Raw genomic sequence first — 19,741 nt, forward strand, 5'->3', positions numbered from 1 at the left:
AGTGGTTCTGCAGGTGGTGACCACAGACCACTTCTCAGTTCCGATACTTCCTGGATGATGTTTTGGTCTGAATGCTGGCGGTGCTTTCACTCTAGTGGTAGCATGAGACGGAGTCTACAACCCACACAAGTGGCTCAGGTAGTGCAGCTCATCCAGGATGGCACATCAATGCCAGCTGTGGCAAGAAGGTTTGCTGTGTCTGTCAGCGTAGTGTCCAGAGCATGGAGGCGCTACCAGGAGACAGGCCAGTACATCAGGAGACATGGAGGAGGCCGTGGTAGAGCAACAACCCAGCAGCAGGACCGCTACCTCCTTCTTTGTGCAAGGAGGAACAGGAGGAGCACTGCCAGAGCCCTGCAGAATGAGCTCCAGCAGGACACAAATGTGCATGTGTCTGCTCCAACAGTCAGAAACAGACTCCATGAGGGTGGTATGAGGGCCCGACGTCCACAGGTGGGGGTTGTGTTTACAGCCCAACACTGTGCAGGACGTTTGGCGTTTGTTAGAGAACACCAAGATTGGTAAATTCTCCACTGGCGCCCTGAGCTCTTCACAGATGGAAGCAGGTTCACACTGAGCACATGTGGCAGACGTGACAGAGTCTGGAGACGCCGTGGAGAACGTTCTGCTGCCTGCAACATCCTCCAGCATGTTTGGCAGTGGGTCAGTAATGGTGGGGGGGGGGGGGCATTTCTTTGGAGGGCCGCACAGCCCTCCATGTGCTCGCCAGAGGTAGCCTGACTGCCATTAGGTACCGAGATGAGATCCTCAGACCCCTTGTGGGACCATATGCTGGTGCGGTTGGTCCTGGGTTCCTCCTAATGCAAGACAATGCTAGACCTCATGTGGCTGGAGTGTGTCAGCAGTTCCTGCAACACGAAGGCATTGATATTATGGACTGGCCCGCCCGTTCCCCAGACCTGAATCCAGCTGAATACATCTGGGACATCATGTCTCGCTCCATCCACCAACGCCAAGTTGCACCACCGACTGTCCAGGAGTTGGCGGATGCTTTAGTCCAGGTCTGGGAGGAGATCCCTCAGGAAAACATCCACCGCCTCATCAGGAGCATGCCCAGGCGTTGTAGGGAGGTCATACAGGCACGCGGAGGCCACACACACTACTGAGCCTCATTCTGACTTGTTTAAAGGACATTACGTCAAAGTTGGATCAGCCTGTAGTGTGTTTTTCCACTTTCATTTGGAGTAGAACTCCAAATCCAGACCTCCGTGGTTGATATGTTTGATTTTCATTGATCATTTTAGTTTGATTTTGTTGTCAGCACATTCAACTATGGAAAGAACAAAGTATTTAATAAAAAGTTAATTCATTCAGATCTACAACGTGTTACTTTAGTGTTCCCTTTATTTATTTGAGCGGTGTACAAGGACGAATTCATGAACTATTGTGAAGCTGTGTAAAATGTACACCAAACAGAATTCAGTTATTTGTAAACCTCATTAAATCAGCAACACACAACGTTCATCTGGTCTAGAAGAGTGTCACATAGAAGGTTTAATAGTTTATAAGAAAGCCGTGCATGAGGCTAGAACATGTTATCCATCGTTGATAGAGAAGAAGAACAATCCCAGGTTTGTCCTGCAGAAAGCAGCCAGGCTGACTTTCTGCAGGTTTTCCTGGATAAAAGTTGCAGTGCATGTTGGTCTCTCTTTCTTGTCCTCCCCACCTAACTGGTCCAGGCAGGCCGTCCGCCCTGAGCCGGAATCTGCCGGAGGTTTTTCCTTCCTGTTAATAGGGAGTTTTTTCCTTTCCACTGTCGCTTCATGCAGCTCAGGATGAGGGATTGGATCCAGGTCAAGATAAAATGGAATCTGTTGGTTTATTATGATTTATTTAGGCTATTTATTATGAACTGGCTGGAATTGATGTACCTGTAATCTGTCCTAACATGACATTGTTGTGAAATAGCACTATTTAAATAAAGCTGAATGGAAGTGAATCAAATGTTTAAACTTCCAGAAATCACTGTGAACACAGTTCACCCTGAAATCCACAAATGCAGTTAAAACTCCATCATGCAAAGAAAAAGCCACGTGTGAACAGGAAGATCTGACACATTTCAGTGTGACTAACTCAGTAAAATAGTAAGCAATGACAAGGGGGCAAACACTTTTTCACAGTACTGTAGCTACATGTTAAAGCATCTCAACTTTTAGAAGGGAGGTTGGAGATGAAAACCATTTTTAAAAGATATACAGAAATTAAAATGGACATATTCACAAAAGTACAGAGATTTTAACAGGATATAATGAGCAAATGATTTTTAAAAAAAAAAAAAAGGGGGGGCAGCCAGGAAGCCACACAAACCATCTGAAGTTTCTTTGTTTTTACTGCATTTTAGTCTGGTGGAAGGACTCCAAGGCTATGCGACTTGGTTATTCACTGTGAGCCTATTTATGGAGCTAAACCCAAGTTTTTTGTTAACCAACGACATGATTGCTTTATCCGATACTGGATTAGCAATTACAAACAGATTGCCTCATGCAGTGAAAGGCACTTTGAGTTTGAAACTGCAGCCTTTTGTGCAAGCTGTAAGAGAACAATGGGCTTCATCCAACGGCTTGCGTGTGGTAGTTTACCAGTTTACCAGTAATTCATTCTTTACGCCAGATATTACTCGTTTAGGTTAATTATACAAGTCTAACTATAACGTTCATAGCTTTAAAACGAACTTTTAATCCGTTTATCTTAGTTAAATCCACATTATCACACATAACGGGCTGCTCCTTTGCTTGGGACAGTTTGAAGAGGGAGGATAAAAGCAACTTGATTTTAATTGATCAATACGGTTGTGGTTCTGGTTTCCGCTGAACTGCCCCTCAAACATCACATTGGCCGCTGCAGATGTCAGTGAATCGATGCCCTTGTAATAGGGCATTTACTGGCCTGTCGTTCATCTCTTATGAACCGCCCTCTAAGCACAATCCCGACATCACATTGGTCCAACTGTCATCCATCAACAGACGTTCTAAAATATAGCTTTGCAATTGGTTCAACCAAATTTCAATCACGAAGACGCTTATAGTGGATTGGCTAAGGCAGCTGTCACTCAACTCATCACTGTACGTTGATTGGTGTAGCTGCGCGGGCGGATTCCTCCTTGGGCACGGTCTTCAAGGCTCGCGGAGAGCGAATGTCGTCATGAGCGGTGGGTAGGAATTAAAACATTGGTGTTTATATTACATTCTACTTCGAAAAAAATTATATTTATATTGAAGAGAAAAGCACTGGATATTTTGTTACACGTATAAGTGTGTGTTCGTGTACCACCTTTAGTTGCATGTGGCAGAATAAGCGATGCACTTCCGGAAAAGAGCTGCCTTTTTCTGTAACGTTATCAAAGAGTTTGATTTGCTAGCTGCGCGTCAGCTAGCTGAAATGCTATCGTAGACTGGTCCTCCATTTTTCTCCCCGTTTTTCATGTCCATAAAGGGAAAACATGCTATGGTGTTACTCATTAATATCACCACAGAACAGTGAATCATGACCATGAAAGTTATGTTCCCGCCTTGTTTGTGTAGGAAAAGTAAACTGCACAAACCAAACTGCACCAGACCAGCCTCAGCTAGCAGACTCCCTGTTTGATCGCTAATGCTAGTTAGCGTGCTAATTCTAGTTAGCTTGCTAACGCTAGCCGCTTGTGATGCTAGTTAGCTTGCTAACGCTAGCCGCTTGTGATGCTAGTTAGCTTGCTAACGCCAGCCGCTTGTAATGCTACTGAGTTTACTAAAGCTAGCTGCTTGTAACGCTAGTTTGCTAATGCTAGACGCTTGTAATGCTAGTTAGCTTGCTAACGCTAGTCGCTTGTAATGCTAGTTAGCTTGCTAACGTTAGCCGCTTGTAATGCTAGTTAGCTTGCTAACGTTCGCCGCTTGTCCAGAGCGAAGCAAACCAACTTGACGTCTCTGATGGCGGCTCTGTTTTAAAGCAACTCTGCTCAACTTGTCCGTAAACTCACCTGAAGACTTAAAAAGTCACATTAACGTTACTGAAAGTGTTTTTTTTAAGGTGTTTTCTGAAGTGTTGCTGCCCATAAAGCAGCGAAATCAGCCTTAGCATTGATATTCTGAAGCATCACAGAAGAGATTTAGCGGAATGAAAGTCTTGATTTGTCTGAAGTTCAATTATTGGTTCAGCTGCATTGATCGTGATTAATAAGGCAAACGTTGAAATCACGAGATGAAATTATCAATAAGGGTGAAGTTGACCCCCCCTCTTTGTGTTCAGAGTTTACCGTAAATGGGTCAGATAAGTATCTGTTAGGGTGATTTTCATATTAAATCACAGATATTTTTCTAACCCTTTTCAGTTAAACTTGAGCAATTGTTCTGCAATGAAAGTAATCCAAATTTAGCAGATTTCTCCAAATACTGCTGGTTGTTGACCTCTGTGGTTGTCATGTGGTTACATGTCTGCTGCAGTTTGTTTCCAGGCGGCCTTGGCGATGCTAATATTTTATTTAACTTTCACTGTTATGAAGAAAGAAATTTTAAAAGGACCCTTGTTGTTCCCGTTTGTTAAAATCTCTAGTCACCAGCCACTTCATGGACCAAAGCCACAGCACACACTGTACAGTTTCACATAAACTCTGGAAGAAATGTTATTAAAGCAGAAGAATGTGTCTTGTGTGTATGCCTTATCTGGAGCTAAAGAGTGGATTTCTCTTCTTGAAGAACTTTGAATAATTCCCAAAAACTTGTTTGTTTGTGTGTCCTTGTTGACTAGCTAAAGTTTTCCAAAAACCTGCCAGATGTTTTTTGGGAAGACATGAGTTTTTATCAATATCCAAACCGTTTTAATACCTGAAGAGAGAAAAGGAACATTTCTTTCTGAAATAGGAATTTTAGTTAGCTATGAAAGACAACACAGGCTTCTTTTGCCACGTAAAGGAAGGATGAAGCCACACACACTGGAGAAAAAAATATGTTTGGTAAATATCGGTTATCTATTGATGTCAGTATCGGCCTAAATATTCATATGGACACATAAAAATAGTTATAAATTGTTGTGACTAGAGCATATTTTATGCAAATCCCTGTCCGTTTTTCTTTCAGCAGCAATTTCTTTTAAATCGCTCAGTAATTTTTCTCACCTAAAAATAAATAGTCTCATCTGTCATGGCTGCTGTTTTCTTACAGCATCATGACATTTGTTTCCACACACTTCTCTGGATGCTACATTAAATCTGGTTGCAGAAGCCCTCCTGAACGGAGGAGTATAAAAACATGATGAGATATCTGCAGTTTGCCTCATTTTGACTCTGCTTGGTGTTTTCCAGAACAACAGGACAGTATGGCCACCACTGTTGCTGTCAGTCCTAGTGAATACCTTCAGCCCTCCGCCACTTCCACGCAGGTGAGTAACAGTCTGGCATTTTATTCTGCAGCTCCCAGCATACCTGTCTCTTATCATCATCATCTGTGTTAAACAACAGTGTTAAGACAAACTTTGTTTGTCACAAACTTTAACAGGCTCTAGATGGAAATGCACCATCAACACACATTATAAAAACATTTGGTACAAAAAGACAAAAATCCTGTTTTAAAATGTTCACAGTGCTGATGGTTGTGGGAATTAAAGTGTTTGTTTCTTTTCTGGGGTAGTGGGACTATGTAGCAGCAACCTGATGAGTGCAGGTGGTGTGTGAGGTCCTGTGTGACGGCTAATGCTCTCCATGTAACGGTGTAGAGGTCAGCGAGAGGCGTCACTGTGCTGTTTGTCATAGTCAGTCATGTGGCTCAGTACTAATTTCTGATATTCAGTTCATGAGTTTTATGCTAAAGGAGTTTTACTGCAGGAATCTAAAATGCTCTAAAGTTCATATTTTTAAAGCCCCAGTTTGTGAAAATTACTCCCAACAAACGAAAATCGCTCTCTGCCAGCTCACCATCATAAGCTCCACCGAAGCCGCAGAGAGTCACACATTGGAAACGTCAACATCTTGCCCAGGTTGGAGTGTCCAGTCAGATGGTGAGGTACAGAACGATGTGTGATTCTGTTTCATCGTTGATGCCGATACGTTACAAACCTCCATGTATTTGGTACCAAGCTAACAACTAATGTTATGGTGGGAAATGGTGTTACTAGAGGAACATCAACCCCCACGACAGATTTTATCTGAATAATAGCTGTCATTTTCACCACTCAGCATCTCCAGCAACACAGCTGATCTGCTGCAGGTTTGGTGGTGCAGCAGTGAAAAGGGTCCCCCTCAGAGTTTCCTGGATAGCCACATTCCCAACAATGTTAGCTTGTTGAAACTGGTGCTGTGTTTTAAGACAAGTTCATGTAACAAAAATAAAACCCAGTTTTCACTAGAAGCCAGTACACGGCCCAGCAATACGAGTTTGTTATTAAATTCTTTGGATTTCCTTTTGGCGTGTCTGAAAGAAACAAAATTTGTTGATAATGGTGCCACTTTCTTACCTTCAACAAAATAACTGCTTCAGATTAGTTTCTGGTAATAAGACACATGTTTAGGCGTCATCAGGTGTTACGTTCCAACTCTGCAAGGGGATGTGAGGCGTAACAAATGAGAACTGCAGACTGGTGTTAAAATGTGAATTTCTGAGAATTTGTCACAAGTGGAGATGGGAACAAAGAGGTGGCAATATTACGAGTGTTGGGCGTAGCGTAGCTGCGTAAAGAAAGGACAGCTACAAAACCCATCCAGAACAAAAAAAAAAGGCACAAAAACTGGTCTGCTTAACTAAAACAAACTGAAAGTGAAGCAGCTCAAATAGCTATGCTTAAAAGCCAAAAGTACTATATACAAATACAACAGAAATACTTATTAGCCCAACATATTCTAACTTTAACAAAATACTATTTATAAATGCAACAGAAAGAGGAGCCAAAAGGGCTTCAAAATACAATTTACAAATATAAAAGAAAGAAAGCCAAAAGGGCTTTACATTTGCTATGAAAACAAAATACTACTTAGCAAGAGAAATAAACAGAGAAGACAAACCCAACCAGTTTTAACACTGCTGGAAGAAACACAAGACCAAGCAGTTTTTTTTAACACAGAAACAAAACTCTACTAACCAAACAAAGTCTACTCAAATTACCACCAACAAACGCGCACATACTCAAACTCCACAGATTGCAGGCGTAGGGCAGACTGTCTGTGCCAAAACAGTTCCCAATGAGTCCACAGCTGCAGCCGGTTTAAATCTTCCTCCATTGTCGCTGCTGTGTGGCGGATAGGTCAGGCAATTGTCCAATCAGCAGGCAGGGAACAGGGGTGTGGTGAGCAGAGCCAATCCCCAGGTGGTGACGGCACACAGGGATTTGAATACAAAATAAAACAGCAATTAGGTGGATTGGCAGGCAGCTGTAACATCAGGACCCACATTTATCGTTGATTGTCCTATAAATGAGATTTAAAATGTTTTAAGTATAAATAATTCAGTTTCAGTCGTAGCACGCCAAGCAATCAGCTGCAGAAACAGCAAAAAGCAGCACATGGATATGTGTTGCGTTGCGCGTGTGCAGATTAGGGCTGGGCGATATGACCTTTTAGTAATATCCCGATATTTTTATGCCATGTCACGATATACGATATATATCTCGATATTTACCTTAGCCTTGAATTAATCCTTTGGTGCATACAATCACATCAGTAAGATGATTTTGTGTCTCCATTAAAACATAATTGTTCATACTGCATTAAGATATGCTGGTTTTAAACATTCATGCCAAAAGGATGAAATTGTAACGAAGCAAACTGATCAAAACCGTATTGTTATGGATTGTTATGTTTTGTGGAATAGCTAGCTGCACGTTCAACCCTCTTCTTTTATCTCTGGGCTTGGGACTGCCACAGTGACCCAAAAAAGACACTTTGACAGAGATACGTTTATTTTTTTTTATTTGTGAAGTTTTCTTACTTTTAGTTTAGTCTTTTTAGTTTTAGCTTGCTTTGGGTTGAACTATTATAAGGCTTTGCTTTATGGATACGTTTTTGAGTTGTCGTGTATTTTTTTAATTGCAGAGTTTAGTGTAGAAATCAGTCTTATAATACAGACAGAATGTCCTCGTATCGTCTCCAACAAACGGCTTCAGCCAGTTTTTAATTCAGGGTTTGATTCCCACTGCTTTCTGTACTTTCTAGAGACATGACGAGCTAGATAAATATGCTTGTGTCACACACAGTGGATGAGGTGAGTAAGTGACAGAGGCTGTGAATGTAATCAAATATAATTAATTATTTTTGTGTGACATGAAAAACTTTGCAATATACATGCCACTCTGTAATCCAGGGCGGGATCAGTGGCGGATTTGGCTGTTCATTGTGACTGTAGGTGGAGTCGTGCAGGTGTCCTCTCTGCTCCTCTGACTGGCTGCAGCTGCAGCCGGAGCGACTGAGTGCTTTAGGATGGGGAGAGACTCTCGTTCTGGCAATAACTTTACAATATGCGCTTTAAAGTCAGTCGCCACAACACCAGGAAAGTCTCCAATAACTCCAGTAAAAGCTGCCAGATTTAGCGAGAAAGTCGCCAAGGTGGCAACAGTGACTCCACGCTGCCTCTCATGACGTAGCATGTAGCTCACGTTATGCACGTAAATAGGTGCGCTTGCTTTAACTCTCTGTGCAAAGCGGTGCAGAGTCGAGGAGGAGGGAGAAAACCCCGCCCACAGCTAAAAACACCTGCGTGACAACAGGATACTCAAATATGACGAATATAGGCATTTTCTATATTTGCACAGGGGACTAGCCACGATATATCGAGTATATTCGATATATCACCCAGCCCTAGTGCAGATGTTGCAACTTTCAATGAGTTTTTCTGTTGCGTTGCAGCATTCTCTGTTCATGTTCATCAGCATTTCCTTCGATTCCTTAGACTGTAGATCATCCTGCAGCGTGAAAAATGTAAACAGAATTGTGGAATATGATGGCAAAAATGGGGACAGGTGTAAAACGTGGCGCATTTTTGTTGTTCAGATAAAGGTGTGATCGACTTACTGCGTTGGTTTACGAGTTTTTCATCATCTTTGAGCCAAACGAACAAGAAAATGAAGGAAAGAGTCAAACATATTTCAGCGTCTGCAGCTTCCTTTCTGCTCTGCCTCATGGTTCATTTCAGGGTTTGAAATTCAGTTGAGTGAAGCTAAACCTGTAAGTTTATTTTAAAAAATGCCGTTTTCTTTTGTTCTTTACAGAAACGTTGTCCTGAACTTCAGGACTTCTTGTTTGCAATCATTAAACAACCATCAATGGTTTAAATGTATCAAAATGTGCTGAAGAGTGATGCTGTAAAACCTCTATGTTTTGCTGGGGCACCAGTTCAGCCAGTGCAGAAGGTTAGTCCACAGCTGTGGTCATTTCATTGGCTGATTTAAGTGGCATGATTGCACATTTTACAGTTAAATATGTAAATTTCTCAGGGATATCTTAAATATTTGGGGCAATGCTTTTTAAAAAAGGTAGATCCAGCAGGACAAATAAGAGCTTTGATCCATCCAGGAAGTTTTCTTTCGGTGTCTCAGGATTGTCACGTTGAGCAGCGACATGAAATTTAGCTAGTTATATGGACCTGATATGGAGTCTGTAACAGTGGAGCACCTCTGAATGTGTCCTTCGCGGTGTGATCATCCAGGATGCATGTTAGCGCTGCGTCTGAAGTGTGCGGACACTGATGTTCTTATAGATTGCTTCCTTGTCCTGCAACTTGAGGATGACATGTATGGACCAAACAGGGACACAAAGCATTTGCAGCCACTCTGTGACTCGTGTGTCGTGGACGCCTACCTGTTTTCATTAATCTATTTTAACTTTAAATGTCCATTATCTCATCTTCTTCTGCTGTTAATGCTGAGCATTTTGTCTCTACAGGACACCCAGCCTTCTCCTCTCGCCCTCCTGGCTGCCACCTGCAGTAAAATCGGCCCCCCTGCTGCTCAGGCCCCCGTCACCTCTCCCCCAGCGCAGCCACAACCTCGAAGACTTCTTCCCATAAAGCCGGCTCCTATCGCCCCTGCTCCACCCAAAAACCTGAGCTTTCTTTCAGCGAAGGGGAATGTGATCCAGCTTCCTGCCAGTTTAGGCTCCACAGCCCCCGGCAGCCCCATTGTCCTCACTATCCAGCAGAGCCCCACCTGCACCAGCACCTCGGCCCCAGCCAATATTCAGTACCAGGTAGTGCCGCAGATCCAGGGTCCCCAGACTATCCAGGTGATGCCGCAGGGAGGCCAGATCCAGCTCATACCCGGCACCAACCAGGCCATCATCACCACTCCTATGACTGTACCGGCTCCGGCTGCTGCCGCCACGCCGATCACGCCGCAGAAGACTGTGGCTATCAAGCCTTCCCCTAAAGTCCGGAAGCCAAACAACACCGCGGCAAATATGGTGCAGTTGGCCAGCAGCCTCATTCCCCTCAACGTGGCTACCGGCGAGGTAGGAGGGACCCCCATCGTCACAGAGACTGCAGCTGCCCCACCCACTCCTGAAAAAGGAAGGCGAGGGAGGAAGAAGAAAGTGGTTCTGCCTGCCGAACCTCCACCGCCAGCTCCCGCTCCGACTGCGTCTCCGCCACCAGAGCAGATGGAGACCATAGTGATAGAAGCTGGGGACAACATCATACAGGTACCTCTGCTAGTTGATGTTTCTAACATTCTGACGCTACACAGATGCCCGCTTCAGTCATCTGAGTGTGTGTCAAACACCCCATTGATGAGTTGACTGAGCTCTGACAGGTCGCTGGGCTTTTACCTTCTCAGACTTCTGGCTTTTCTGGTTCAGATACTGGTGTGTGGTACTGGTACACCTTGAAACAAGTTCTAATGCTTAAAATTGGGCGTGGAAGATACAATGTGATACCAAACAGTGTGTCAGGCATACAATTTCACCTTGTGTGTGTGTAAAATCATCAATTTTATCTATGTTGGTAGGAAATGAAAAACACAAATGATTAATAATGTCACACATTCCCTTCTTGCCTGGTTCGGGCGTGACCCTGGCAGTTCACGCCCGAACGAGATCGAAACGCATTAGCTGGATGTAGAATTTGGATGTGAGAATATCAGGCTTGGTTGGAGGCTACTGCAAGCACGAGGGCCTTTTGGCATCGAGATGTCCGCAGTATCTGAAGATTACAGCAGACTCGAGGGCTCGACTAGCGGCAGGTGGGGTGTCACTTCTTTTCCAGTCATTTCTTACGGAAGTTGCACAATGAAGCGAAAATCGCTGCCTCTTCCCGCCAAGCGGCAGCCAGCTGTCGCCCTCGTTCGTGCACACGCGGGCTTGTGATGCGATATGAGTTGAAAAATGTTCCACAACCAATCAGCGAGGGCTTTACTGACTGATCGAGCTGAACAGGAATTTTCTGGATCATCCTGGAGGTCCGCCATCACATGATGATGTTCCCCAGCATGTTTTGGATTAACCGGGTGTTTGCTTTTCCTGTAAAGTAATGTTAACAGCAAGATTTCTGGCAATTCGAGTAAAATCTCCCGACCTGACATGCTTTGTGTGTCACGCACCGCAGTGAAAACGCCACATTTCCCCCCAATTTAATAACCAAACCAGTGATACGAGAGCGTTTTGATATGGTTCTGTAGGAGACAAACATGACACAAACATTCTTAATATTTTCCAATGCTGTAAAAATATGTAGAATGAATATTAAATTTCAACATTTCTGTCAAGGAAGATTTGCGTCATAGCCTGCGACACACATAGCCTATCTATCAGCAAGGCGGGATGGCAGGCAGGTGTTTGTTGTAAACAAAACCGGCGCCATGGATCCCAAAGGGAAAAACAGAAAAATAACCGAGGGTTCAGAGGATTCAACGTTTTCTTGGACTGAATCATTTGCATTCATCACCAATGTGGAAGGATTGCCTGAATGTTTGCTCTGTAGCGAGAAGTTGTCAAATAACAAAAAGAGTAATGTGGAAAGACATTTCCAGGGAAAGCATGCTACATTTGCCAGTTGGAAGTGAGACAAAAAGTGCGATTGCATTACTTCTGGAGAAATTAGAGGAGTGCAAAGATAGATTTAAGAAGTGGATTGCATCTCCAAACTCCACTACTGCTGCAAGTTTAGCTGCAACCTGGGAGATGATCAAGTGTGGAAAACTGTCCACAGACGGTGACTACATGGAGTCATTCATCAACATATCAGGACACGTATTTCTAGACTTCAAAAACAAAACCAAGATAATACAGAAAATCAAAGACATGCGCCTCTCCGCTAAGACAGTGAAGGAAAGGACCATTAAAATGGCGGCAACATCACCGATCAGCAAATCAAGGACATTAATTCAGCACAAGTTACATCTTACATGTTGAACAGCTGACCAGTGATGTCCGACAACAGAAGTCACATTAAACGGGTAAGAACATGATCCTTCATAGACACATACTGAGTAACAAAGTGGCTGTTTATATAAAATTATTTCTGATTTTTGTCAGTATATATCTGGAATGACACTTGGTAATGGTGCTCAGGTCGGAGGATAGCTGCGTTGGTTGCGTGTCTAAAGAGAAGAGGATGCTGCTGCGTTTTTTACCCTTGCACTGACTTGCTTGGCATTTGCACAGAAATCAAACTGTATTAATTTGATTTGATATACTTTACCTTTTTAAAAGGCTGCTGGTTTATTTTTTAATAAATGCAGGCTGCGTTTTATTGCGCTCTGTTTGCCCAGATAAGGGGCGCGTTATGCTCATTCAATTTTGTTGTTGTTTTTTCAAATCCTCAAATCAAAAATGACATCAAAAATCGGTTTATTTATTGAATTTTTTTAATTTCATCAAAGCAACGAAACATAATTCATTAATATTGTAATGAAGTTAAACATGAGGCGGCATCGTACAACAGAGTCGTCACATGGTGCGTCATTCTCTACACACTACACACTGCAGGGAAAAAAACATTTTTATCATTGAGGCTCATTATGTATTTGTAGCCAACTTAGTCATTTTGAAAGTAGGCTAATATAGTTAATATAGATACATAAAGCATGTGTTCCCTTCATGATAAGGCTTATATGAGGCTTTTAATTTTTTGTGGACATATTTGTTTTTTTGGTTTTTTTGGTTCAGTATGGCTCTTTCAACATTTTGGGTTGCCGACCCCTGCCCTAGCTGAAGGATGCTGCTAATATGTAGTTTGGCAACAATGCCAAAAAAAGCTAAATGAAACCTTGAATTTTACATAACAGATGACGTCAGTCAATTCTCGAGTAAGAGATGCTGGAACCAGTAACATTCTGTCGTATTTTATGAGGTATTTAGTAGAGCTGTGACCATAGGATTTCATCCCGATTTGTTTCAATTCCGATTTTTATGGGTGCCGATTCGATTTAAATTGCGATTTTCTTGATCCTTCGATATTACTGATTTTTGTTGATTAAAAACAAAAAATGAACAAAATCAAGAAAAACAACACAGTAACAAGACCATCATTCTGCTGCTATAATGCCCAAGAAGACAAGTAAAAAGATCAATAAAAATGACTAAAATTTTATAATGGATTATTTTTATGTATTTAGAAAAAAATAATTTTTTTAAACAAAATCATTTATTTTAAAATTGTAAAGCAAAAAAAAAAATCCCAATTTTCGATTTCATTTTCCAAGCCCTAGTATTTTTAAACTGTGACTGTATCTCAGGAGGAAGACCAGTCGTTTCTCAACCTGAAAGTCAGTTCGATTCCAGGCTTCCCCCGACTACATGCCGAAGTGCCCTTTGGCAAGACAATGATCCCACGTTGCCCCCCAGTGTGTCTATTGGGGAATGAATGCATGCGACAGAGTAAAAGCATCTGGTATAAAAAATATAAAAGTGTTCCGTGTGTGCGTGTGTGTGTGTGTGTGTGTGTGCGCGCGCGCGCGCGTGTGTGAGAGAGATGGGTGAATGTGACATGTAGCATTAAAGCGCTATAAATGGTCAAGATGACTGGAAAAGCGCGATACAAGGACAGTCCATTTACTGTTTGCTTTGTTGATGGACAGGCGGGGAACAACTTGCTGATCGTGCAGAGTCCTGGGCAGCCGGCTATGGTGCAGCAGGTCCAGTTGGTCCAGCCGAAGCAAGACTCTCATCTGGTTCAGATCCCACAGCAAGCCTTAAAGGTCGTTCAGGCTGCCTCTGCCACGTTGCCGCCCGTTCCTCAGAGACAGTCCGTCTCTTCAGGTCTGCAAGTCTCTTCAACAGACCCGTCACCAACACAGGTATCTGTTCACACCTGCTATCCATTCTACACTGTCACAAGGTCATGGGTATGACAGGTATGACGTCTACACCGTCACGTCACGGGTATGACAGGTATGACGTCTACACCGTCACGTCACGGGTATGACAGGTATGACGTCTACACCGTCACGTCACGGGTATGACAGGTATGACGTCTACACCGTCACGTCACGGGTATGACAGGTATGACGTCTACACCGTCACGTCACGGGTATGACAGGTATGACGTCTACACCGTCACGTCACGGGTATGACAGGTATGACGTCTACACCGTCACGTCACGGGTATGACAGGTATGACGTCTACACCGTCACGTCACGGGTATGACAGGTATGACGTCTACACCGTCACGTCACGGGTATGACAGGTATGACGTCTACACCGTCACGTCACGGGTATGACAGGTATGACGTCTACACCGTCACGTCACGGGTATGACAGGTATGACGTCTACACCGTCACGTCACGGGTATGACAGGTATGACGTCTACACCGTCACGTCACGGGTATGACAGGTATGACGTCTACACCGTCACGTCACGGGTATGACAGGTATGACGTCTACACCGTCACGTCACGGGTATGACAGGTATGACGTCTACACCGTCACGTCACGGGTATGACAGGTATGACGTCTACACCGTCACGTCACGGGTATGACAGGTATGACGTCTACACCGTCACGTCACGGGTATGACAGGTATGACGTCTACACCGTCACGTCACGGGTATGACAGGTATGACGTCTACACCGTCACGTCACGGGTATGACAGGTATGACGTCTACACCGTCACGTCACGGGTATGACAGGTATGACGTCTACACCGTCACGTCACGGGTATGACAGGTATGACATCTACACCGTCACGTCACGGGTATGACAGGTATGACGTCTACATCGTCTCATCGTCACGGGTATGACAGGTATGACGTCTACACCGTCACGCCACGGGTATGACAGGTATGACGTCTACACCGTCATGTCACGGGTATGACAGGTATGACGTCTACACCGTCACGTCACGGGTATGACAGGTATGACGTCTACACCGTCACGTCACGGGTATGACAGGTATGACGTCTACACCGTCACGTCACGGGTATGACAGGTATGACGTCTACATCGTCTCAACGTCCACCGTTCAGATGACCGAATCCACCGGGCCGCCGCCATGTGGTTGGTTAGATGTTTATTTTACAGGAAGTTCGATTGGTGAAGCTGGTTAGGTGGATGGTGAATTAACTGGTCACCACAGCTTTGGTGAAACTTGATTAGAGCAACTTTTAAGTTTGGTGTTTTTTATAATTCTTTGTTGTTTTTCTGTCAAGGAAATTCTAAGCAAGCACGACTGCCACCTTTAAAATGTTGACCTTTCATTTCCTCAGCTCCTCTTTAAAACAGCTTCGGGTGAGTGGCAGTCAGTCAATTTTCAAGACTCCGTCTCCACCACAACCAGCCCCGTCACCTCTGTTGCCCCAGCCACTACAACGCCGCCGGCCGCCACCAAGAGGACACAAGCGGGGGGTAGAAAGGAGCGGACTCTGGCCAAAATTGCCCCCGCAGGTGGAATGATTACGTTCAACACGCCTCAGCTCTCCTCAGCGTCTCAGGCTGTGCAGACTATCAGCATCAACGGGGTCCAAGTCCAGGGAGTTCCTGTTACTATCACCAATGCAGGGGGTAAGCTGATGTCAACAATAATATTAATATTAATTTAGTTTCTTAAACCAAAACAAAAAGTCAGGGAATGAACCGTCTTATAATTTCTGCTCAGAGTAAAAATGGACAAATGGATAACATGCGACTGGATTTATTTTTTCATTAAGACAAGTCACATGACCCAGGCGTTCTCTCTGCTCCGTCAACGCTGTGTGACTACACGTTGCTTCATATGTGCATTAAAAAAATAAAAGCTGTTTCTATGAGTATTCATAGACGTGTCAGAAAATAGATTGACCTAAATGAAAACTCAAAACATGACAGTGTTGGTAAAAACATTTACTCACCATGTGGGGGATAACCCTCTGACATTTACTTGCCAAAAAGAGTATTTACTCGCATATCGCGACTGGCGAGTGTTAACTTCCGACCCTGTGCATAGACACCAAACAGCTGGATTGATAGTTAATGGACAGCAGTTTCCTCCATCTATTGGCGCTCGCTGCTCTTCTACATGAGCTGAGTTGATCATTTAGCGCTTGTATATGACATTACATTACATCTAAGTGGCTTTATTTTTGTTTAGGTGACAAAAAACAGGAAAATAATGTTTTAAAGTTTTTTTTAAGTTTGTGTCTCCAAGAGAAAAACTGAAAGTGTGTGTGGATCCTTTGGGACTCTGTCCCAGCTGTTTCCACTGTGCAGCTTCAGAGGATGCTGAACTCATTGCTTCTGAATGAGTTTGTTATCAGCTGTGCAGAAAGACTGTCCTGGTTTAGTTTCCTTATGAAGAAGAGAGACTGCTGGGCTTTCTGCCACAAGATTGCCCAGATAGCAGATGCATTTGGTCCTAATCTGGTCTACTTTTAGGACTAATGGCTCAGTTATGGCTCTAGTAGGTGTAGTCTGGCCAGATATGGTCCAGATGTCAGTTGCTGGGTTAGTCATGGATTACATTAAGTTCCTCGTGGGCTAGTGGAGTCAATGGAAGTCATAGCTGAATTTAGCCCAAACAAAACTGCAGATTTGGGCCAAACTTTACACAAACTGCAGTAGGTGTTCAGTGTTCCCACCAGGCCTTCAGTTGTATTGATTCCTAGGAAATTGATGGAACTCACCTTTTGGATTCTTCACCAAAGACATCTTTTGACGTCTTTTCAAATCCAAACTTTCACAAACTTTTTCCAAAAACACAAAAGCAAAGACTTCGCAATTTTTCATTTTTATTACATGGAGTGTGTGCGCCAGGCCATCTTCAGGGTGCAACGCACTCCAATAGTGCATCCCGAAGATGGCTCAATGCACACTCTGCCACAGGAGTCGCCTGTAACTGTAGTTCCAGACTCATCATTCTGTCCATCCTGAAAGATGAGCTGAAGTTCTGGCAGTTCGGGCTTCTCTGTCGTAACGGTAGCTGGAGTTCATGGTCAGAATGGACATAGTTCAGTGGAAACAGCGCCTTCTGTAAGCTTGTTCAGGTCGTAGATGTACCATAGAAGCACGAAGAGTGTTGTCACATCTGGTTTGAAGACATTGGGTGTGTCTCAATCAGCGGACTAACACTACTTGGCGCACTATGTTTCAGTGTCTAGTGCGTTTACACTGACTTTTGTGCAAAAAAACTCAGTGCACTGAAAGTACCCGGATGCTGCCCTAAACCCGCCCATAAATGCAGTGTGGAACGATGGACACTTCGCGCACTAAATCGACGCCATTTTGCTGACGTAGCGGAAGAGGATGGACTTTTCATCAGTTTACCAGGTAAATAATGGCGGAGTTTAACGCCGGTCCATTCATTACAGGGGATTCATTTGTATAAATGTAAGTATTAAATTATTCCGTTATGATTGTGATGTATACTGCAACCTGCTAATCTATCCCTGACGACAGTTATGGATCTGACCATTTGTCAGACTCGGCGGTTAGCACCGTAGGTTAGCACACTGTTAGCAGTTTTTATCTGCTGTAGTGGACGTATACAGGTTATTTGTGTTTAAGTGATGAATGTTATAGGTTATGTATGTTCATTCATATTTGTTGAACGTCCAGATGAAGCATTGTAGTGTTTATACCGTAAACTATTAATACTGATATAGCGCCAGTTTTTAGAGCGCGGTCCGTTACTATGGTTACCACTGATGCCATAAATCTGCATCGTATCGTCAGATCTGAACTGCTGAGACTGAACGAGAAAATATAGATATAAAATAAACATAGTAGTGAATTTAGTTGGTATGATTATTAGAGTGCAAAGTGTGAGGGTGTGTAACTTTCTTCTACATGGCTCCACCTCGTCTGTCCCTGATTGAAAATCGATCGATTGAATGTGTGTGTGTTTAGTTTATGTTGTAGTTGGTGTCATGTAATATTTACTGAATGTTTCATGTGTTTTGTGTATGGTAATAAATTAATCATTACAAATATTTAATTATATTGGAAAAATGTAAAAAAAAAGTTCGTTGTACATCTTCATTATATAGAGACACACAATTTGTTTCCCATTCGCCAAATTATTTATTGTTTAGATATAAATGCAGTCATGATCTGGGGAGTAACACATCATTGCCATCCTCTGCCTCTCATCAGCCTCACAGACGGTTCCTGGAGATGCTGCTGGTTCTCCTTCTGGATGTTTCCCAGCTGCCCTCCTGACATCTTCATCATCATCATCATCATCATCATCATCTGGCTCCAGAAGGTCACCGCTGCTCATGCAGATGTTGTGGAGGACGGTGGACGTACTTCACCTCCTTCCAGAGCCTTTAGGAAGATGGACCCTCTACCTGGTTTCTAAGATCCTGAAAGACTGACCTCCACCTGGTCTCTAGGATCCTGAAAGACGGACCTCCACCTGGTCTCTAGGATCCTGAAAGACAGACCTCCACCTGGTCTCTAGGATCCTGAAAGACGGACCTCCACCTGGTCTCTAGGATCCTGAAAGACGGACCTCCACCTGGTCTCTAGGATCCTGAAAGACGGACCTCCACCTGGTCTCTAGGATCCTGAAAGACAGACCTCCACCTGGTCTCTAGGATCCTGAAAGACGGACCTCCACCTGGTCTCTAGGATCCTGAAAGACAGACCTCCACCTGGTCTCTAGGATCCTGAAAGACGGACCTCCACCTGGTCTCTAGGATCCTGAAAGACAGACCTCCACCTGGTCTCTAGGATCCTGAAAGACGGACCTCCACCTGGTCTCTAGGATCCTGAAAGACGGACCTCCACCTGGTCTCTAGGATCCTGAAAGACCTCTCCACACACACCTGGCTTCTGACAGGCAGCAGGTGAAGCGAGCTTGCAGGTGGATTCAGACAGGCTGCCTGAGGAGCGTCATGAGGAAGATGGACCGCTACAAGCAGGGGGAGATTCAATAAAGGATTCAATAAAATGTTTCTATAACAACTTTGCTGCATCTCTGTGTCTGAGCATCTTCTTTACAGCATTACATTCCCTACATTATAATTTATAATCCCTTTCCTGTTGCCAGATGTGCACAGCATCAGAGTAAACACCAGTTAAAACACATGTGTTTCATGTAAAGGACATTTTTATACTGACAATGTCTTTGCATATTTAAAAGCTGTTTTATTAGTGTTTTCATTTGCACTTTATTGTACTAATAAGCCTGTGGGAGACATGCAGAGACACATGACAGTCTGATGTTGATTTATGTAGTTAACAACTGACATAGATCACTCTAGTGTAGGCCATAATATATGATGATATGATACATAAAGTTATGTTTGCTGGATTTGATCATTTATTTATTACAACTTCCTAAAAAGAATTTAGTGGGACGAACCGTCTCTGAAACGATAAGCCAATAATGAAGCGAGGCTGGCAATAGCC

General features: G+C 43.6%; 1 protein-coding gene across 2 annotated transcripts in view; it reads left to right on the forward strand.

Annotated features, from left to right (window-relative positions):
• Nucleotides 1-3,135: 3,135 nt before the first annotated feature.
• Nucleotides 3,136-19,741, forward strand: part of sp2 (sp2 transcription factor) — a 27,272-nt gene continuing 10,666 nt past the window's right edge. Inside the window, exons 1-5 of one of the 2 annotated variants that reach the window (XM_079238297.1) lie at nucleotides 3,136-3,169; nucleotides 5,300-5,376; nucleotides 9,863-10,615; nucleotides 13,990-14,208; nucleotides 15,619-15,913. In XM_079238297.1, coding sequence (XP_079094423.1) covers nucleotides 3,163-3,169; nucleotides 5,300-5,376; nucleotides 9,863-10,615; nucleotides 13,990-14,208; nucleotides 15,619-15,913 — 1,351 coding nt within the window. In that variant the 5' untranslated portion in view covers nucleotides 3,136-3,162. Of the gene's footprint in view, nucleotides 3,170-4,912; nucleotides 4,952-5,299; nucleotides 5,377-9,862; nucleotides 10,616-13,989; nucleotides 14,209-15,618; nucleotides 15,914-19,741 lie in introns of those variants that run through there. The other variant, XM_079238296.1, reaches the window with a different exon arrangement.

This window comes from Telmatherina bonti, assembly GCF_933228915.1.
Source record: "Telmatherina bonti genome assembly, chromosome: 3".
NCBI lineage: Eukaryota > Metazoa > Chordata > Actinopteri > Atheriniformes > Telmatherinidae > Telmatherina > Telmatherina bonti.